The sequence below is a fragment of the Lissotriton helveticus genome, chromosome 7 (assembly GCF_964261635.1).
Source record: "Lissotriton helveticus chromosome 7, aLisHel1.1, whole genome shotgun sequence".
In the NCBI taxonomy this organism is placed as follows: Eukaryota; Metazoa; Chordata; class Amphibia; order Caudata; family Salamandridae; genus Lissotriton; species Lissotriton helveticus.
In genome coordinates, this window is record NC_136068.1 from 1,829,507,895 (window position 1) to 1,829,530,609 (window position 22,715).

At 47.7% G+C, this 22,715-nt stretch overlaps 1 protein-coding gene across 1 annotated transcript in view; it reads left to right on the forward strand.

The window, feature by feature from the left end:
• The first annotated feature begins 282 nt into the window (after positions 1–282).
• The window catches only part of LOC144769729 (killer cell lectin-like receptor subfamily B member 1C), a 36,472-nt gene continuing 14,039 nt past the window's right edge, over positions 283–22,715 (forward strand). The window contains exons 1-2 of the mRNA XM_078653910.1: positions 283–509; positions 16,217–16,359. Coding sequence (XP_078510036.1) covers positions 283–509; positions 16,217–16,359 — 370 coding nt within the window. The remainder of the gene's footprint in view (positions 510–16,216; positions 16,360–22,715) is intronic.

Here is a 22,715-nt window from a genome sequence, read left to right on the forward strand (position 1 = left end):
GCCTGTCTTGAGTTCTCAGAGGCCAGCCCTGCTGCTGAGCCCTGCATCTTTACCTGCACGCAGGGTTGCCAGAAGTGGCTCCAAGTGATACTTTGCTGCCTTCTGTTCAGAGCCACAGGGACATATCAGACTCCCACCATCTTGAACCCACACCTGGGCCTAGCCTGTGTGAGTCCTGAACGCCCAAGAGAACTCTATCCATTCTAGGACCCTCAGTTGTTGTGCTAAAGGTGCCCACTAGACACTTTCCAAAACTGAGGACTTTCACAAAATGTAGCCAAAATGTGCTCTGAGAACCAGGAGAAGACCTGGACCAACCTGCTTGCCTATCTGCTCGAGGTGCATCACCGGTCAGTTGACTTTGCGGCTTCTAGTACTACTTCTTCAAATTCATTTCAGCGGTCCTTCGCCAAAGGGGCATATGACCTTGTGGAACTGTTAATGGCTACAGCCCTCTGCTTTGCCCCACCAGAGTTTTTTGACTTCCATTTCGGCGACAAAGTCCTAAGGTAAAAAAATGCACTGTGGCTTTGCTTGACGGCCATCCGACGACATTGATTCATTCCCGGGAACTCATGCAGCTTTGTCAGAATTTTTATTTTTTCAGAAATGTTTCTAAGTTTCAAGGTAATCGATGACCGTGCCCAATCCACTTCTGAACCGCACTTCATCTCGGTCGGCCTTAAATTTTGACTTTGAGCCACTGTCACGCAACCAGATGAGATTGGCATTTTGATCTTTTAGTGCCTAGATTTTACTAAAAAATTTAAAAAATCATAACTCTGGTCCTACTGATTGGATTTTTGTTGTTTTGGTGTCAAATAATTTATTAAAATGTAATGTATTTTTCTAAATTAGTTTGGGGTTTTTCTTGTGTTGTGTTCTCACATTATTACTGTTTGTGTACTGCATAAATACTTTCCTCATTGCTTCTAAGTTAAGCCTGACTGCTTTTTGTGCCAAACTACCCAGGGCTAAACAGAGGTTAATTTAGTGACTTTTTGTAGTTTATCCTGCAAGGGATTGGGGCTGTTTCTTGACCAGGACTCACACCCCAGTCTGCTAACAATCCAATTTCTCACAATGGCTTCTTCACAAATGCACTTTCGCCAAATAAAGAAAGAATTGTACTAATTTTGTGCCAACATGTTCTTTAAATGCTGCACATTTCACAATGATAGTAACACTTTTCTCAACTTCCTGACATGAGTAAGCAAAAAAGACAATTTCAGAATAATGTAGTTTGTATATGTTGTATTTATATGCAATTGTATTTAAATATTAAGTGAAATTTCTTAACCATTGCTTAAACTGCGTTTGTATATTGAGTTAAATTGTTAACAATTATCTCATTGTTTTAGCAAATTTACACAAAACATTTCTCCCTAGCGTTTATTTCTAAAAGTCAAAAATAAGAGTTTTTCATAGTTACCTACATTACCTTTCATTTCCTTCACATAAATGGTTTGTGAATTCAACATGTTTATTTTTTTTTTAACTGATCGAGTTACATTGCGTCATGTTTCTTACTGGTGTAACGTAAAGTTTAGCACTGGTACTGTGGCCCTCAGATTATATTTTGTAATATGTTATTGCTTAAGCCCACACACTGGTTCAAAGACAGTTTATTGGTGTATTTGAAATATATATATTTTGTTTACATGTAAAATTTCTACCTGCTTGTATTAGTGAACAAAGTCAATATCTACTTGAAAACCAAAAACTTGCTTAATAAGTCAAAAATGACTTTCAACGGTGCATTTCCATCACCTTTACAATACAGCTTCTTTGTATTTTTAGCTCCAGCCGTGCCTCCAGTTTGCAGTTTCCTTACTAAGGCGTTAGGGGCTCTGGTGGTGTTGCAGCTTGCTGTGGTGATAGCTCTAATTATTTTAAGTAAGTAGATTCAGGTTTACTATTTCAAAAAAATCCCCTTCCATCGAGTTGAAAGATGAAACTTTACATTGATTCTAAAATGCACTTTCAAGTACCAGCAAGCATAGCTTATGCCTACACACATTCAAAATGTTTACATGTATTACCAATTTATATTTACTTTACAGTTACACTAATTCTTATGTAGCTAAAATAAATAATAAAATAAAAGGCACTCAAATTCCCAACATTCAAACAAACCAATGCTACGCCTAATATAGGAGTAACGATCAGACGAAAAATCACGCATTCATCAATAACAGTAGATTATGACAGAGTCATAACAAGCATTGGCAAAGCCAAAAGTTCTAACATTTTCGCCATCCGTCTCGCAATTCATGTTTCGCTTTGGCATGTTTTTTGCAAAACTTTATTGTTTGTAACTGAACTGAAAAAAAGAAAATTGCTACAGGCAAAAACGTTTTGGGGATCACAACAAAACACACATTACCATGCTACTTCCTGGCACTCAATGTAACTATTTTGTGTGTGAATGTGTTACTTTGAAAGGATAGAATGCCATAACTCATAGTGAAGTCAGCCAATGGCTTAGTGCATAATGGAGTCGATGGAAGTCAAATGCGAATGACACCAAACACTGAATAATGGATGAAGTCTGGCTGAAACCCCTTTAAATAACAATGTTATAATAATAATTTTAGTCAAATCAAAAGTCGTGAATAACACAGACCTAAAACAAAGTCAGTCAGTTTGGCATTTGCTGCAAGCCTCATTGCCTTTGAGAAGGAAAGAAAGAAAGAAAGAAAGAAAGAAAGAAAGAAAGAAAGAAAGAAAGAAAGAAAGAAAGAACAAACAAACAAACTAAGAAGAAAACAAACATACACACAAAGAAGAAAATAAGGAAAATATTGTAGGGAAAAAGAAAGGGCGGAAAGAAGGCAAGAAAGCAAGCAGGAAAGCAAGCAAGAAAAAAGAAAGAAGGAAAGTAAAATGAAAAGTACAAAAGAAGGCAAGAACGGAAAGAAGGTGAAAGAAAAAGAAAGAAAGATAGTCAAAAAGAAAGTAAGAAGAAGAGAAAGAAAAAAGTAGGAAGTGAATAACTTAATACAGATCAGTCTGGTAAATTGTGAAATAGCTACTTTCAGAAAAGCAAAACACCCCAAAAGAAATTTACAATAGCATTGTCAAAAGATGGGATCTGCTAAAGATGAAATGCATCCTATGTTCACATTAAAATTATCCTGTTATCGCAGCAGGATTTTACACACAAACGCAACATTAAACTAATTATAAAGTAGAAACAAAAGCACTGGCTCTGAAGGGAACTGGCTTTTGTGTGGATGTGCTTCTAGTGAAAAAGCAAAACGCAGTCACATTAAGTGTAATTAATAAGAGGCTTAAATGGACTGAGCCACTGCTCCAAGCTATATACTGGAGCGGGTCGAAGCGAAACGTGAATGGCACAACAACATACCAATGGATGAAGAAAGGTGGTAGAAAGCCCCTATTTATAAGTATAATATTTCTATTTTTCTAAAATCAAAAGGGTTTGGCTAACACCAGTGTTAGAACCGGGGTCTCTAGTTGGCAGGGGTATGCACCCTAGTCCAAGTAGAGACCACCGCTTCCGACCTAGTAGCTTGGCGCAGAGCAGCAAAGGCGTAACTTCAGAGGCAATGTGTAAAGTATTTGTGCAACACACAATGGCAATGACACAGTAAAAACTCACAAAAGGGAACACCACACCAGTTTTGTATATACACATATAAATATCTTTATCTAAGAATTATGAAAGATCAATCATCAGGTAAGTGCAGCTGCACGCAAGATCAACAATTAGCCAAATCTAGCTTCCAGCCCAAATCAATGGTATAAATGAATCCAGTTGCCAGGCAAGATCAATAATAAAGGAAAAATCCACAACTATATCATAAGTTCTTAAAGGGTGTTATTTGTTGCTAATGTCTATGGAAGCCAGTCTTGCAGGTGCAACGAGTCTGTTGGAGCAATGTTCGGATGGTTTATGAGTTCAGTCTCAGGTCTATAATCCAGAAAAACGTGTGCAGGGGCTCTCCCTGCCTCCAGCCCGCAGTCTTTTAATGACAGTCCCCAAGTAACAGGAACCGGGGAGACAGTGTGAACAGTTGGTGCCCTCTGCGGTACTTGTTAAATGCTCCCCACAGGAATAACTGTCTGTCTGACCGGCCCGCCCTGGAGGAGGCAGAAGGCCGCGAGCCCCGGTAGGTGAATGTTACTGGGAGCGGGGCTCGCTAGGGTTTCAAATATCCCACAAGCCCTCTTAAACCAGATGCCCCACGTGGAGACTTCCCGCACACCGGTCGACAACTACACCCAGGGTGGTATGAGGGCATACCTGTGAAGGAGTGCGGAGATCCCCTGCTGGCATCCGGATGAGGAGCGAGGCGGTCCTGCCCGCTCCCAGCACGTCTCCTTTCTGGCTGCAGCGCTTCACCCAGGGAATCCCAAAGGCTAGGCAACCCTAGGTAAAGGAGGGTGTCCCTAACATCTGGAGGTAGGTTCTTATACAAACCACCCCCCCCAATAACTCTCTGGGACCCCATGGGCTCTTAAAGACACCTCGTAGGCGGCTAACCACTTATCAATATTATCCCCCACCTTAAAACTGGCCATCACATCTTTAGGCATAAAGACCCTGGACTCACTTGAAGCTTCCATAGGTACGCTGCCACCATTCTTGTTGCTGTTGGCCCCTACTTCTAGGGCCCGGATTTCCAGTTCCTTCAGGCTGAGCTCATGGGCAAGTTCTTTTTCCCGCATAGCCAGTCGCTTGTTTTTGCGATCCTGCTCCATGGCCCACCTTTCTCTTTCCCGCTCTTTCTCCAGCTCGGCAAGCTCCAACCTGAGCTGTCTCTCCTCCCTCCTGTCCTCCAGGTCCTCTAAGGACAGGCTCTTCACTGACACACTACTGCCTGCCCTGGAAGGTACCCTTGTACCTGGTAACAAATTACCATTTCCCGCCAAGTGCAGTAGGTCAAGGTTTCCTGTGGCGTCGTGCTCTGGTCCTTGCCCGTCCCCATCTACTTCTGGGTGGGCTGTTACCCATGCTCTCAAGGCTTTCTGAAGCTCTGCCTTCTTGGTGCTTCGCTTGAATGGCACCCCTTTCACCTCGCAGAATTCTTTGAGTTGTGCCACTGTGGTATGGGGGCGTACCTGTGAAGGAGGGCGGAGATCCCCTGCTGGCATCCGGATGAGGAGCGAGGCGGCCCCGCCGCTCCCAGCACGTCTCCTTTCTGGCTGCAGTGCTTCACCCAGGGAATCCCGAAGGCTAGGCAACCCTTCGGCTCGGCCCCCGCGTCACTCCAGGCATCAGCAGGCCCGGGCTGGGTTGCGTGGTGAGTCCTTGCGCTCCTTCCGTCCCAGTGCTGCTCTCAGGGGGACGCTCCTGTTGCTAGGGCAACCCCGTGCTGACACCCAATCACAGCGCGGCGGGTCCCTGACGTCAGGCGGGGAATCCTTGCTGGGCTTCTCCCGCCTTCCGGGTGGCGGCGGTGATCCCGGGCACTTAACCCTTCACTGCCTCAGCGCTTCATGGCACATTTAGGTCTCGGGCGGCGGCGGTGAATGCCAGAGCACACTTTTTCCCTGCCACAGCGCTCCCACTCTACAGCTTGCTCAGGAGTCCAGGGGCAGCGATGATGACGGAATCACAGCTCGATCACTCCCCCAGCGCTTTACCATTCCTTGGGGGTTCCTGATGGCACCGGGGTTATCAGGGCTTCAGCGTTTCAGTCTTTTCTCAGCGCTATACGTGCAGGCAGATACTGGGCAGCCGTGGTGATTTGGGGATGAATGAAGTATCCCCACAAACCCAGCGCTGCAATGATAATCACAGGGGCATAGCGCTTCAAGTCCCCCACAGCGCTATGCAACACAGTCAGAGTCTTGCAACAGCTGCAATGATTTAGGGATATAAGAAGTTGTCTCCCACACCCAGTGCTGCAGGGTGCAGAGGTTGTTCAGAAGCGCAGAGGGAGTCCTTCTGGATGTTGTGGAGACACTCTTGGGATGTTTCTTCAGTCTCCTCTTGGCAGGGCCAGATCAGCAGGCAGTAGGGCAGCTCAAGCACCACAGGGCAGCAGTTCCTAGGAACAGTCAGCTCCAGCAGAGTGGCAATCCTCCTAGCGCAGCAGTCTGTACTCCAGCAGAGTTTCTTCTTAGTCCAGGGTGTAACAAGAAGTGAGGCCAGGACCCTCCCTTATGTATCTTTCAGGCTAAGGGCTAGAAAGTGGTAGAAGTCTCTGGAAGGGTCTGGGGGGCAGGGGCTTCTGGAAGAGTCCAGGGAGTTCTGGTGTGTTCCCTGCCTCACAGTGACGAGAGACAGGCCATTAAGGCTACAGTGGGCAGCCCATCACAGCTAATCCCAGGGACGATGGTGTGAATCACCACTCCCACCTCCCAACCCAGGCAGGCTATCAGTATGCAGAGGGGAGGGGGGAGTCTGCAGCCTAATCTAAGTGTAGACAGGAAAAGGTCCCCTTTATAAAAGTGGGATCCCTAACGTAGTAATGCCCAAGCCCTATATATCATTGGAAAGGGTTCCCCGCCCCGAGTCCAACAAGACCAAACATGATAGACTTATTAGGTCCCTGTCAGAAGTTATTCCATAAGGGGAGGTTCCCAATGTTAGCCTATGGAGGATTAACCCTTACTGCGGTAGCAGTGGCTTGTGGCAGATATGCCAGCCTCACAAGGTTTTAGGGTAGAGCACCTGCACCTCAGCACTGTTTAGCAGCGGTGAGGCACCCAGAGTCCTAAGTCCAACAAAAGGTAAGGTAAAAATGGTAGGCCAAAAGGGCAAAAATGTAGGGGAGACCACCCTAAGGCTGACAGGTCTAACACGTGTCCCCCCCAGCTGAAAGTGGGGAGAACTACCCAACCTCCAGGGAGTTCTCATCACTAAGGCGGAAAAACCGAGAGAGACTGTCAGCATTGGCGTGGTCTACTCCGGGTCTGTGTTCCACCCTGAAATCCATCCCCTGTAGAGAAATGGACCACCTCAACAATTTGGGATTCTCGCCCCTCATTTGCATGAGCCACCTGAGGGGCTGGTGGTCAGTCTGGATCAGGAAGTGGGAGCCAAACAGATATGGCCTCAGCTTCTTTACAGCCCAGACCACCGCGAAGGCTTCTCTCTCAATCGAACTCCACCGCTGTTCTCGGGGGAGATGAAGGCTACTGGTTGGTCCCTTGCCTCCTCATTGAGTTGCGAAAGTACCGCCCCTATGCCATGCTCTGAGGCGTCCGTTTGGACAATGAACTCTTTGGAGAAGTCAGGGGCCCTGAGCACAGGAGCGGTGCACATGGTCTGCTTCAGAGAGTCAAAGGCTTTTTGGCAAGCCTCCGTCCAGATCACTTTTCTTGGTTGTTTCTAAGAGGTTAGCTCAGTCAAGGGGGCCACAATAGTGCCATAACCCTTGACAAATCTGCGGTAGTATCCTGTGAGGCCCAGGAATGCCCTGACCTCAGTCTGTGTTTTGGGAGGCTCCCAGGCCAGGATGGTTTCTATCTTGGCCTGTAGGGGCACCTTGCCCCCGCCTACCAAGTGTCCTAGATAGACTACCGACCCCTGCCCTATCTGGCATTTGCTAGCTTTGATAGTCAGGCCTGCCTGCTGCAGAGCCTGAAGCACTTCCTGGATGGGACCCAGATGGTCCTCCCAGCTCCTACTGAAGACAGCTATGTCGTCCAGGTAGGCAGCAGAGAAGGCCTCTAAACCGGAGAGGACCCGGTTCACCAGCCGCTGGAAGGTGGCAGGAGCGTTTTTCAGTCCAAAGGGCATCTCTCTAAACTGGTAGTGGCCCTCTGGGGTGGAAAAGGCGGACCTCTCTTTAGCTCCATCTGTTAGGGCGATCTGCCAGTACCCCGACGTGAGGTCAAAGGTACTCAGGTATCGGGCAGCCCCTAGTCGGTCAATGAGCTCATCCGCCCTAGGGATAGGATGAGCATCAGTCTTGGTCACAGAGTTCAGTCCCCTGTAGTCCACACAGAACCTAAGTTCTGGTGTGGTGCCCGGTGGGGCAGCTTTTGGCACCAGAACCACCGGACTGGACCAAGGGCTGTTGGAGGGATCTATCACCCCCAACTCCAGCATCTTAGTGACTTCACTCTGGATGCTGGCCTTCACCTTATCTGACAGCCTGTAAGATTTGGACTTGACAGGGGGGCTGTCTCCTGTGTCCACATCATGGGTACACAGGTGGGTAATCCCAGGGATAAGGGAGAACACTGAGGAGAACTGCCCCAGGACCTGGCGGCAGTCCCTCTGTTGCCCAGGAGTCAAGGATGGGAAGAGGACCACTCCCTCCACCGATCCATCCTTCTCTTTGGAAGCAAACAGGTCCGGGAGAGGTTCACTTTCCTCTTCCTCGGCCCCATCAGTTACCATCAGTAAGGTGAGCTCAGACCTCTCATGGTGGGGTTTGAGGCGGTTGGCATGTAGCACCCTGTGGGGCTGCCTGGGGGTCTTAAGATCCACTAGGTAAGTGGCCTTACCCTTCTTTTCCAATAACTCATAAGGGCCAGTCCAGCGATCCTGGAGGGCACTAAGCTCCCCAGGCTCCATGACCCACACCTTCTGTCCAGGTTCTAGCTCCACAGGGTGAGAGTTCTGGTCGTACCATTCCTTCATTACCGCCTGGCTGGCCTCTAAGTTGTCAGAAGCTTGTTTCCACAACTTAGCCATTTGGCTACGGAAGGCCAGCATGTAGCTCACTACATCCTGGGGAAGCCTCCTTGGAGTCTTCTGCCACCCATCCTTCACTAAACTGAGAGGTCCCCTAACAGGGTGACAGTACAAGAGCTCGAAGGGGCTGAAACCCACCCCCTTCTGCGGTACCTCCCTGTAGGAAAACAGCAAACAGGGCAAGAGGATGTCCCACTTTTTCCTCAGGCCCTCAGGCAGACTCCTGATCATGCCCTTTAGGGTCTTGTTAAATCTCTCCACGAGACCATTGGTCTGTGGGTGGTAAGGGGTGGAGAACCTATAAGTAACCCCACAATCCTTCCACATGGCTTGCTTGTAGGCAGACATAAAATTGGTACCCCTGTCGGACACCACCTCTTTGGGGAAACCCACTCTGGTAAAAATCCCCATCAGGGTCCGTGCCACTGCAGGTGCAGTGATGGTTCTCAGAGGAATAGCCTCTGGGTACCGGGTGGCGTGGTCCACCAGAACCAGGATAAACCTGTGACCAGAAGAAGTCGGTGGATCCATAGGCCCAACAATGTCGATGCCCACCCTCTCAAAGGGGGTGCTAATGACAGGTAGTGGTTCCAGGGGAGCCTTCAGCTTAGCCCCTGTTTTCCCACTAGCTTGGCAGGTCAGACAGGTCCTGCAGAATGTATCTGAGGAGATCCTCACCTTCGTCCAATAAAAATGTGGGACAAGCCTAGCAAAGGTCTTGTCTTGGCCCAAGTGTCCTGCCAATGGGATCTCATGAGCCAATTCCAAAAGAAATGCCCTGTAGCACGGGGGGACTGGGTGACCACTAAGGCCCTTGATGACCCATGCACAGGAGCCTTGGGCTCACTGTATAGGAGCCCATCCTCCCAGTAAATATGATACTTCGCGGAGGCATTGCCTGCAGCTTGGGCTTTCGGCCTGTTGCCTCATGCCCTCAAGGGTGGGGCACTCCTCCCTGGTGGGCCCTCCTTCCGCCTGCCACCCTGCAGGGGTAGGTAGGTCCCCCAAGGGAACAACGCCCCCTTCCGTGGACTCCGGTGCGACCTCTTCAGGTGCCCCATCCATCTCACGGGGTGACTGCACCGGGGCGGGCTTCCCACGCCCTCGGGCTCCTCCCTTCTTAGCAGCTGGCTGGGCCATTTTTCCAGGCTCCAGCCCTGGCTGACTCCCTTTCCGGGCAGCCATAGACCGTGTGGTAGCACAAATCCACTCCGGTAACCCCAGCATCTCCACGTGCGCTTTGAGCTCTACCTCCTTCCAGGCAGTATGCTCTAGGTCATTCCCTAACAGACAGTCCACTGGCATGGCAGGGCTCACAGCAACTCTTAAAAGGCCTGAAACCCCTCCCCACTCAAATGGAACCTGTGCTATGGGATAGTGACCCCCCCTGTTGTCAGCCATCACAACTGGATGGACTGCATCGGGAATTATTTGCTCTGGGGACACCTGCTGACTCCTTACCATAGTCATGCTGGCACCTGTGTCCCTCAGGGCCTCCACCCCCCGACCATTGAGGGTGACCCACTGCCTATACTTGGTAGTATTTGAGGGCACATGGACCTTAGGAACCATCTCACTGTCTGCCAGAGACACTAGGACAAGCCCTGCCCCCTCACTGCCATCATCTAGGGACAGCTCCTCCCCAAGCGCTACACTAGCCACCCCGGGGTTTTTACCTCCAGTGGGCTGTGGTGCTCTCTTGCGACACTTGGGATCCCCCTTGTAGTGTCCAAGTTCACCACACTCGTAGCACCGGACCATTCTGGGCTGCTGACCTTTGTCAGGATAAGTGGGCTTCTGGTGGCCAGATTGGGGCTGGGACCCAGACCCTTTCCCTTGTGAATTATTTTGGGGGCCTTTGGAGAACTCTTTCTTTTTGTCTCCCCCCTCTTTCCTCTGGTGGGAACCCTGACCACCCCTTTGGGAGTCCCCCCAGAACCCTTGTTGGACACCCTGGTACTGACCCAGGTGTCCACCTCCTTCACAAGCTTCCTAGGATTGGTCAACTTGCGGTCAACCAGGTGTTGGCGCAGCTCTGGAAAACATTTCTCTAGAAGGTGCTCTCTTAAAAACAAGTCATACAACCCTTCATAGTCATGCACATTGCTGCCCCGCACCCAACCATCTAAAGCTTTACTAGCGTAGTCCAGGAAGTCTACCCAGTTCTGTGTGGGAAGTTTGTGGCTATTCCTAAACCTCTGCCTATACCTCTCAGGGGTAAGACCGAACCTCTTAAGCAATGCGGCTTTCATGACAGAATAGTTAGTCTGGTCTTCCTTCTCTTGGTAAAGGAGGGTGTCCCTAACATCTGGAGGTAGGTACTTATACAAACCACCCCCCCAATAACTCTCTGGGACCCCATGGGCTCTTAAAGACACCTCATAGGCGGCTAACCACTTATCAATATTATCCCCCACCTTAAAACTGGCCATCACATCTTTAGGCATAAAGACCCTGGACTCACGTGAAGCTTCCATAGGTACGCTGCCACCATTCTTGTTGCTGTTGGCCCCTACTTCTAGGGCCCGGATTTCCAGTTCCTTCAGGCTGAGCTCATGGGCAAGTTCTTTTTCCTGCATAGCCAGTCGCTTGTTCTCGCGATCCTGCTCCATGGCCCACCTTTCTCTTTCCCGCTCTTTCTCCAGCTCGGCAAGCTCCAACCTGAGCTGTCTCTCCTCCCTCCTGTCCTCCAGGTCCTCTAAGGACAGGCTCTTCACTGACACACTACTGCCTGCCCTGGAAGGTACCCTTGTACCTGGTAACAAATTACCATTTCCCGCCAAGTGCAGTAGGTCAAGGTTTCCTGTGGCGTCGTGCTCTGGTCCTTGCCCGTCCCCATCTCCTTCTGGGTGGGCTGTTACCCATGCTCTCAAGGCTTTTTGAAGCTCTGCCTTCTTGGCGCTTCGCTTGAATGGCACCCCTTTCTCCTCTCAGAATTCTTTGAGTTGCGCCACTGTGTAAATTTCCAGGTTGGCCAGCTCGAATTCCATCTTGCTAGGTAGGGCCTCAGACGTTTGTAGAGAAAATCAAATGGGACTTAGGCAAAAGGACTTTTAAAAAGAGCAGCCAGTCAGGGAGAATTTTGAGAAAAATAAAAAATGCCAATTGGAGAGGGTAGACAAAAAAAATAAGGTTTCAGTGGAGTCAGGTGTAGGGTTGTGGTGTACACTGAGTCACTGCGTGGTGTTACACAAGCACAAATCCTATCCCACCGCTCGATCACCAATGTTAGAACCGGGGTCTCTAGTTGGCAGGGGTATGCACCCTAGTCCAAGTAGAGACAACCGCTTCCGACCTGGTAGCTTGGCGCAGAGCAGCAAAGGCGTAACTTCAGAGGCAATGTGTAAAGTATTTGTGCAACATACAACGGCGATGACACAGTAAAAACTCACAAAAGGGAACACCACACCAGTTTTGTATATAAAAATATAAATATCTTTATCTAAGAATTATGAAAGATCAATCATCAGGTAAGTGCAGCTGCACGCAAGATCAACAATTAGCCAAATCTAGCTTCCAGCCCAAATCAATGGTATAAATGAATCCAGTTGCCAGGCAAGATCAATAATAAAGGAAAAATCCACAACTATATCATAAGTTCTTAAAGCTTGTTATTTGTTGCTAATGTCTATGGAAGCCAGTCTTGCAGGTGCAACGAGTCTGTTGGAGCAATGTTCGGATGGTTTATGAGTTCAGTCTCAGGTCTATAATCCAGAAAAACGTGTGCAGGGGCTCTCCCTGCCTCCAGCCCGCAGTCTTTTAATGACAGTCCCCAAGTAACAGGAACCGGGGAGACAGTGTGAACAGTTGGTGCCCTCTGCGGTACTTGTTAAATGCTCCCCACAGGAATAACTGTCTGTCTGACCGGCCCGCCCTGGAGGAGGCAGAAGGCCGCGAGCCCCGGTAGGTGAATGTTACTGGGAGCGGGGCTCGCTAGGGTTTCAAATATCCCACAAGCCCTCTTAAACCAGCTGCCCCACGTGGAGACTTCCTGCACCCCGGTCGACAACTGCACCCAGGGTGGTATGAGGGCGTACCTGTGAAGGAGTGCGGAGATCCCCTGCTGGCATCCGGATGAGGAGCGAGGCGGCCCTGCCCGCTCCCAGCACGTCTCCTTTCTGGCTGCAGCGCTTCACCCAGGGAATCCCGAAGGCTAGGCAACCCTTCGGCTCGGCCCCCGCGTCACTCCAGGCATCAGCGGGCCCGGGCTGGTTTGCGTGGTGACGCCTTGCGCTCCTTCCGTCCCAGCGCTGCTCTCAGGGGGACACTCCTGTTGCTGGGGCAACCCCGTGCTGACACCCAATCACAGCACGGCGGGTCCCTGACGTCAGGCGGGGAATCCTTGCTGGGCTTCTATCGCCTCTCGGGTGGCGGCGGTGAACCCGGGCATTTAACCCTTCACTGCCTCAGCGCTTCATGGCACATTTAGGTCCCGGGCGGCGGCAGTGAATGCCAGAGCACACTTTTTCCCTGCCACAGCGCTCCCACTCTACAGCTTGCTCAGGAGTCCAGGGGCGGCGATGATGACGGAATCACAGCTCGATCACTCCCCCAGCGCTTTACCATTCCTTACTGGTTCCTGATGGCACCGGGGTTATCAGGGCTTCCGCGTTTCTGTCTTTTCGTAGCGCTACACGTGCAGGCAGATCCTGGGCAGCCGTGGTGATTTGGGGATAAATCAAGTATCCCCACAAACCCAGCGCTGCAATGATAATCACAGGGGCATAGCGCTTCAAGTCCCCCACAGCGCTATGCAACACAGTCAGAGTCTTGCAACAGCTGCAATGATTTAGGGATATAAGAAGTTGTCTCCCACACCCAGTGCTGCAGGGTGCAGAGGTTGTTCAGAAGCGCAGAGGGAGTCCTTCTGGATGTTGTGGAGACACTCCTGGGATGTTTCTTCAGTCTCCTCTTGGCAGGGCCAGATCAGCAGGCAGTAGGGCAGCTCAAGCACCACAGGGCAGCAGTTCCTAGGAACAGTCAGCTCCAGCAGAGTGGCAATCCTCCTAGCGCAGCAGTCTGTACTCCAGCAGAGTTTCTTCTTAGTCCAGGGTGTAACAAGAAGTGAGGCCAGGACCCTCCCTTATGTATCTTTCAGGCTAAGGGCTAGAAAGTGGTAGAAGTCTCTGGAAGGGTCTGGGGGGCAGGGGCTTCTGGAAGAGTCCAGGGAGTTCTGGTATGTTCCCTGCCTTCCCTGACCTAGCTGTCACAGTGACGAGAGAAAGGCCATTAAGGCTACAGTGGGCAGCCCATCACAGCTCATCCCAGGGAAGAAGGTGTGAATCACCACTCCCACCTCCCAACCCAGGCAGGCTTTCAGTGTGCAGAGGGGAGGGGGAGTCTGCAGCCTAATCTAAGTGTAGGCAGGAAAAGGTCCCCTTTATAAAAGTGGGATCCCTAACGTAGTAATGCCCAAACCCTATATATCATTGGAAAGGGTTCCCCGCCCCGAGTCTAACATGATAGACTTATTAGGTCCCTGTCAGAAGTTATTCCATAAGGGGAGGTTCCCAATGTTAGCCTATGGAGGATTAACCCTTACTGCGGTAGCAGTGGCTTGTGGCAGATATGCCAGCCTCACAAGGTTTTAGGGAAGAGCACCTGCACCTCAGCACTGTTTATCAGCGGTGAGGTGCCCTGAGTCCTAAGTCCAACAAAAGGTAAGGTAAAAATGGTAGGCCAAAAGGGCAAAAATGTAGGGGAGACCACCCTAAGGCTGACAGGTCTAACAACCAGTCTGAAAAATAAACGCAAAGTACACTTAAAACAAATGTGAGTAAAACGTACCAAATCCGTAAAATACAGTGGAACGAGCATTGGCTAATTTTGTTTGTGTGTGTGTTAGTTATACCATTGGCATATTTACCAAGTAGTCCCAAGTCATGTGTGACATCTTCAGTCTGTCCTTCATGCATTATGTAGACACTTCACCTCCCATGCAAAAGGACATATTAACACTATGATTACATTTTTGTTCATATTATGCACACTGCCTTATTGGCTATAATCCCTACATAGTGATGAATTATTACAATTTAAAATAAAGGTTTTGCCTGTTAAAAAGGGTATTTATTTTGACAGGTTGAATTGTACCACATTTAGGCTACAATAGAAGGCCTGAAGCAATGTTTGCACAGCATCTGTAGTGGCATAATAGGTGATGCAGTCCACTAGTGGAAGTTAATATGTAGTGCCTGGGTACACTTTCAACCATATACAAAGGGTTGATTTATGAGTTAAATATGCCAAATAGAATTATGCCAAATACAAAGGGTTGATTTATAAGTTAAATATGCCAAATAGAAATATGCCAAATAGAATTATGCCACTAAACTATGTTATCAAGCAGGGGTGCATACATGTTACTACTTGTTAACAAGGATAAAGTGCACAGAGTTCTAAAGCCAGCAAAAATATAGTGAAGCAAAAGGGAAAATATCCGGGGTGACCATGCAAACAGGCATATTTCCTAAATAGCTACACCCTATTCCCAAGACAAGTGCTAAGGTAAACTAATCAGTCACGTGATTGGTTCCCATGCTCAGGCTACAGAGCAAGGACAATTTTCCACCTCTGCAATGTCATTTGTCTGTTCTATGTCCCTCTTGACCTATCTGTACTCCTCTATCAATGTATGTCTCAGACACCAACCCTGTCCATGGGGACCTCTTTAGTTTATCTGCAGTACCCCACCTGATTAGCAGGGGTAAAGTGCACAGAGCAGCAACAATATAGGATCTAGCAAAAGGTGAGAAATTCAGAAAGGAAGAAGTCCTACCGAGTACATGAACATACCTCTTAACCTATTAAGTCTAAAGAATACAGAAGTTTTGGCCGCACTTATATACATTTTTTGAGTACAATAAAGCACTTTGACATTCATTGAAAAGCATCATAGTCTTAAATAACTAATAGAACCATCTGATAAGGGGGCACAGATGGCTCTCGACCTTTGGGGAAGCTGGTGGGGGCCAGTGTGTGCATGTCCAGATGTCCGGTGTGGTGAGTGCGTGATCACCCCGTGCAATGTACATTTCGTGTCCTGATTGGCTAAGTGTTCTTAACTACATGTGATATCAACAGAGGCAACCCACCAACCTGAACTAGGGGTAGTAAATGATTATTCCTAACAATAGTCCAGGAAGCACAAAACAATTCACAAATTTAGAAAGAGCCAATGCCCTTCGTCTTCTAAATACTAAAGAATAAAAAAGAAGAGAAAGGAAAAAGAAAAAGAAACGTGAAGGGAAAAAGAAAAAATTGTAGGGAGGGAGTGCAAGAATTTGTTTAAAGAAATATGAAAATCAAAAAGACATCATTCATCAAATTTAGAAAGATATCACAAAATTTATTTATAAAATAGTGTGCTCAATAGATATTTGCTGGTATATAAAATTACAGACCATATATACAAAAAAACAGACAGGTGGCAAACAAAGTTTGTGTTCTAGAAAGAAGGGATACAACATATACAGTGATCATGTGCCCTCTAAAAATCATCAGCCACAAGAGCGTATTATAGTAATTTTTGACTCCATGGATGCGTTTTCTCTGCACAAATGGTCACTAACTTCTGTTTATTATGTCAGCCCTTAGGAGTTCACCTCAAATTCCTCCCTCAACCACAGCGATACCTGCTAACCGCAAACTCGAGATATGTCTCAACTCTGGCTTCATCTTTGAGAGGACATCATTGACAATGAAGGAGTTGAAGTACCATTTATGTGAAGATCTAAATGGTGAGAAAATGGGAAATGATTGTATGGCTGCTACAAACTGGAGCACAGGAAACTCTAACTTCAAAGCTCAAGTACTTCTTTGAAGATGAATTAAGGCTGCAAATCATCACCTTCCGACAACCCAAACCAATAGAAAAGGGAGAATAAATAGACAAGAAATACCCGAGTACCATCCCCTTTCTAAAATGAATTATGAGGGGTAGTGGTTCATATGTAAGGATACATGTGAAAATGATAAAAAATAATTAGATTTAGAGAATATAAATGTTACAGAAACTACACTGTAGGTTTTCTTGGGCAAGTATTTAATTTGCCCCAAAATTAAGAAAATACAACATAAAGGCTTTTCCATGAGCTTAGGGGTTTTTATCTGCTTAGAAGAACGTGAATGAGGATAGAATACAGGTAATAGTGGGTATTATATTAAACTGCCAGAAAAAGAAGTAGTGACGAAGACGGGGTTGGGGTACAACCTTACACTTGTCCATACCATTGCTGGCCTACCAGAAGCAGTGTATTGAAGTATGAGAATGACACTCAATATTTGTGATTCTTAATTTGTAAGCATTGAAAAGGGTGACTTAAACCCATTATATGCATATGGGCGGTTAAGGCAATGCGCTGTCTAGTTTCTGAGCGGAGGAAGAGGAAGGGGGAGACAGGAAGAGGAAGGACTATCGGGAATAGGGAGAGGAGACAGTGAGGTAAGTGGTGCTGGGGTTTGGTCTTGGAGGTTGGCGGGTTTGTTTTTTGGGGTGGGGGTAGGTTTTAGGACTCAGGAGGGGTTGGAGTAGTTTTTAGGGTGGGTAACAGTTTTTAGGGCTAAGGACACGGTGAGGTAAGTGGGGCTGGGCCTTGGTCTTGGGGGTAGAGGGGTAGTTTTTTGGAGTGGAGGTAGGTTGTAGGACTCAGGAGGGGGTCGGGTTAGTTTTTAGCGTGGGGGACAGTTTTTAGGGCTAAGGGTGGGGGAAAAGGGACTGTTTACAGGGCAGGGAGCACGGTTGGGGTAGTTTAGGGATGTAGGGTTTTGTTTTTAAGGCTCAGGTCCAGGGGGCTGGGGTTGGGGTAGTTTTTGGGGTGTGGGATAATTTTTTTAGGGCTTAGGGCAGAGGCAGAAGGGACAGTTTACATCGTAGGGGGCAGGAAAGGGGTACTTTAGGGATGAAGGAGATAGTTTTTAGTGCTCAGGGCAGGGGACAGTTTTAGGACTCAGGGCGGATGGGGGCTGGGTCAGGGTACTTCACATTGGTAGGGAACAGTTTTTTAGGGCTAAGTGCTGGGTTTGGGGTAGTTTTGGGGGCATGAGGTTAAGTCTTAGGGCTCAGAACAGGCAGAAAATGGACAGTTTACAGGGCATGTAGCAAGTTCGGGGTAGTTTGGGGATATAGGGGATCCTTTTTAGTGCTCAGTGCAGGATGGCTGGGGTTGGGGTATTTTTGGGACGTGGGCTTAATTTTTAGGGCTCAGAGCAGGAGAGAAGGGACTGTTTACAGGGCAGAGTCAGGGTAGTTTAGGGATATAGGGGATAGATCAGGTCGCAGGGCTGGATGGGCTGGGCTCGGGGTAGTTTTTGTGGTGTGGGTTTAAATTTTAGGGGGCAGAGGGAAAAGGGCCAGTTTACATTGGTGGGGGTAGGGGTATGGTCTTTAGCCAGCATGCCCTTTACCCATCATTTCTTTACCACGAAATTGTGTGGTAAAGCAATGCATGGTAAAGGCATGCTTGCTAAAGACACAGTCGTGGTAGAGACTGCATAGTAGAGGCATGCTTTGTACCATCATACAACTGAACCCGGACTTTCGTAATCCTACAGCGGGTCTCCTCACTCACCCCAGTGATATCCTCAGGAATTTCAAGTTTTTATTCCCGAATGTACAAGTGGGAATCCCCATGGATCCCTTAGAGGAATGCAGATTCATTAACACTCTGCACCTTCCCCATTTTCAGCAGACCAAGCAGTGTAGTTAGATGCCACCATAATGGAGGAGGAAGTAGAGCATGCCATAAATGATGTGACAACAGGGAAGGCCCTGGGAGAGCAAGGTTTCTTGGCATTATATAATAAGATTACTAAGTCTCTGGTTGTCCCGCTCTTGTGTTGGGTGTTCTAGGAGACGATAGCTACAGGGATCCTACCAGCGGATTCTCGTGGTTCAAAATAGTTCTCATTCCCAAACAGAGCAGGGACCCCTGGAATGAGCTAACTATTTCCCTGCTTAATGCAGTTGGGACACCTTAAAAAAGGTATCATTACCCTGGTACACCATAATCATGTGATGTTCATGCCTGGGAGGGCTTTGTCTAATCATTTACTGCTCCTATTGCATGGTATCTGGTAAGTGCGGGATGGCAAGGATGAGAAAGTAGTCATCTCCCTTTACGCTGAAAGGTGTTTGACAGAGTGGAGTGGGGGTACTTTCTTCACACCATGGAGCAGATGGGGCTTGGGGAGAAATTCTTGGGCTAGGTGAGATGCATGAATAGATCCTCTGAGACAGTGATAACAATCAATGGGTTTTACGCCACCTCGGTGGAACAGGGCACCAGGCCAGGGTTCTCACTGTCCCCACTATTGTTTCTTTTGGTGCTTGAACTGTTGGCAATAGCTATCAGATGGGGCCGGGAGACTATTGGGATATGGACGGCGGTGGGCCAACATCAGACATTTCTTTATGAGGAAAATATTCTCCTAATGTTGACTCAGCCCCAGCAATTGGATGGTGGCCCTGATAAACCATTTCTCAATGTTCTAAGGATACTGTTTTAACTGAGCCACAAGTGAGGCCCTCCCTCTTACATGGGTCTCTACCCCAGCGATGCAGGAAGACCTGCCCTTTAAATGGAAACACTGACACCTCAAATGCCTTGAAGTGTTTGTCTAGAAAGTCCTAGAAAATATAGTTCAGGACAACCTCACCCCCCTCATGGTCAAGACTGAGGCCAATTTGAAAAGATGGGATCAGCTGAACCTGTCCCTATGGGGTAGAGCGAAAGTGGTGAAAATTAATTTTGCACCCAGATTTAATTTCATTTTTGGGATGCTGCCTTTGCCGGTACCCTAAATTCTATTGCGCTTGCATATCTCAAAATTACATGCCACTTCGAATGCCAGTGGCCTCCACTTGCCGAAAATTGAATGTAATTGGCTTACTCATCAACCAGACTGATGATCTAAATGTTAAAGATGTTTAGGGAAACATTGTTGTGGAATCCCTTGAGGGGCAGTTGTTGATGTCGGAGAGGTATTTCGCAATATACTAACCAGGAGTGGAGGAGGGATTCAGGGGAAGGAATCTGTCATGCAATCCTCGAACGTCACTTGGAAAAAGGAGCATGTACTGGTGAAGGGCTTGGTTATGCTCCGTGCAAATGCACCCTTATGGTGCAATATGTCAGGTGAGGGACTCAGAAATTAGTTAATTAATCTGGAAGAGTTGTAACATTTAGAGCATGGCTGACATGTTTCGGGGGCGGTGGTGGGCTAAATCCTTTAGGGATCCTAAAATTGAATTTGGACTCCCAGCTACTCAGGTCTGGAGATATGCCTATTTGAGAAGTGGTTTGTGAGCAGCACTTACGAGGGAGTCGTATGAGATAACATAACATAACATAACATCTTATGTTATGTTATGTTATACCTTCTTGTAGAGCGCTCGAATCACCACGAGGCATCTCGGCGCTTACTCAGAACATAACCAAGGAAAAAGAAGAATAGGTAGGAGAGGGCCTTTAGAACAGGAAGGCCTTTAGGTGTTTCCTAAAAATTTGATAGGATGGAATTTCTTGCAGGGATATAGGAAGGCTATTCCAGTATTTGGGGGCCAGGTAGGAAAAGGCCATTCCTCCTGACCTTTGAAGTCTAATACGGGGGACCTGTAATAGCAACTGCGAGCTTGATCTCAGCGAACGGCTCGGGATATGTTTCATCAGCTTATTTTGCAGATATTTTGGGCCCTGACCCTGAAGGGCATTAAAGGTCAGGCAGCAGACTTTAAAGAAGGATCTTTGTTTAATCGACAGCCAGTGCAGCTCTCTCAGCAAAGGCAGCGAAGATGATCTTGCCGGCATGTTCAACACCAGCCTGGCCGCTGTATTTTGGATTATCTGCAGTTTGTTGAGGGATGTGGACCCAGCTTCTGCCAAAAGGGCATTTCCGTAATCCAAACGGCTGATGACCATAGCTTGCGTAAGGGTTCTGCGGTGTTCTAACGGAATATAAGGGAAGATCTTTCTCAGCAGTCTTAACCTATAATAGCAGGATCCGAAGACGACAGCTACATGGTCCTGCAAAGAAAGCGAGTGGTTGATCTTAATACCAAGGTTGTTAACACACTCTTTAGGTGTGGGAGGGGCACCCAATTGTGTAGGCCACCAGTCCTTGGACCAGACTGCCGTGGCCCTACCCAGCAGCATGACTTCCGTCTTCCCAGGATTCAAATGGAGAGAGTTGTTAGTCATCCAGTTTGAGATTCCCAGAATACCTGTGGAAAACCGGAGTCTATCCGCCTCCTGGTTTGGGCCGATGTTAAACAGCAGCTGGGTGTCATCAGCATATGAAATCGTTTCGAACCCCAGAGCTTCCACTACCCTAGCCAAAGGTGCCATATAGATATTAAAGGCTAAGGCAGGAGCCATGGGGTACACCCTTGTCCAGTAAGGTTTTCCCTGCCTGATAAAGGCCCATGATGACCATTTAGGACCTATCCGTCAGGAAATTCTGTAGCCATTTAAGGGCCAGCCCCTGGATACCAATGGCTCTTAACCTCTCTGCCAGCCTAGCATGTGAGATGGTATCAAAGGCTGCGGAGAGGTCAAGAAGAATCAACATTGCCGATCCTCCAGCATCCACCGTCATCCGCAGGGAGTCAGTTAAAGCTAAAAGCGCCGTTTCCGTACCGTTTCTGTACTGAAACCCTTGCGGAAACCGGACTGCGAGGCGTCCAAAATGCAATTTGATTCAAGATAGCTGTTCAGTTGCTGATTAATCATGCTTTCAAGTACTTTGCCCAGTAGAGGGAGCAACATTTTGGAGGAACCATCACGGGAATATATACATACTCTTATAAAACAAGTTTTTTACTCAGAGACAGCAAGAAGGGTCATGAGGGGTTAGGAAACCCACCTGGTGGTCGAGTTTGCTGATGATGACTGGGATGAACAGATGACTGACCTTATCCAAGGTATGAGGGAGGCGAGATTGCAGTATAGTCATTTTAAGATACTTCATAGATTGCTTTGGACCCCAGTGAAACTCTACAGGGCAAAATAGTGTCTGATATTGGGCTGCTGGATGTGTTAAATGGAACAGGGGACATAGTATTTATTATATGGTACTGTAACAGAGATGCAGACTATTGGTAACAAGTTAGATCCATTCTTGAGGAAGAATTGGGAAGTCTCCTAATGTTACAGAGGCAGGGGTCGCTTCTACATGACTTTTCTCAGTTGCCCACCCTGATTTCTTATGAACCATTGCATTTCAATTTATCTAGCAGTGCCAAAATTGGGAATACTTAGACTGTGGAAGACCATACAGACCCCGTAAAATAGGCAATGGCTTGAGGATAAGTATGATATGGCAAGTTATAATCATAATATATAGACTTAATGCAAAATGTGGTATTTTGTCTGCTTCCGAGACAGTCCGCTATGCAATAGTGGCTGCTATGGGGCAGGATTGGTAGGGCGGGAGGGATTGGGGGTTAAAAAAAAGAACATTCCACTAACCTGCTAGCCACTGCCTCTCCTCTGTCTGACGCAGGAAACAGGAATCACACAGGCTCCCAGGCTCCCCTAGCCAATCATGACAATGCTATCACCAGCGTATCAGCAGCGTCACCCTGGTTCAGCGCTCAGACAGGGACTGGGAGCCTGTGCATGTTCTCTTCCAAGGCTGTACAATACAGCTGGATGAGAACGTGCTAAGTGCGCATGACTGGTTGGTCGGCCAAAGACAGCTGGCCAAACTGTCATGCGTACTTCAGAAAGTGCCCACCACTCCTCCCACTGCTCTGTGATCACTCCAGCCCCGCACTGCCGACACACCAAAGCAGAGTTAGTACTTAAAAAAATTATATTAACATGGTGTCATTATTATTTTATTTTTCCTGTGGGGCCACGCTCTTCTGCCTTAGCAGAGGAGCTGCCTCTATTCTTATGCATATACTCTGTGCAGAATCCTTTTGATGTGAACTGCATCCATGCTGCTGATAAAGAGGTGATGTTATCTGTTTTCTTATAAACCCAACAATAAATGCTATAAAAAAAGAAAAATGTGACCTTACATTTGAGTGGTGCGATTACTATTCCAATTCCAAAAATGCTCTGAGCAGCACCTCATTGATGGTTGAAAGTTA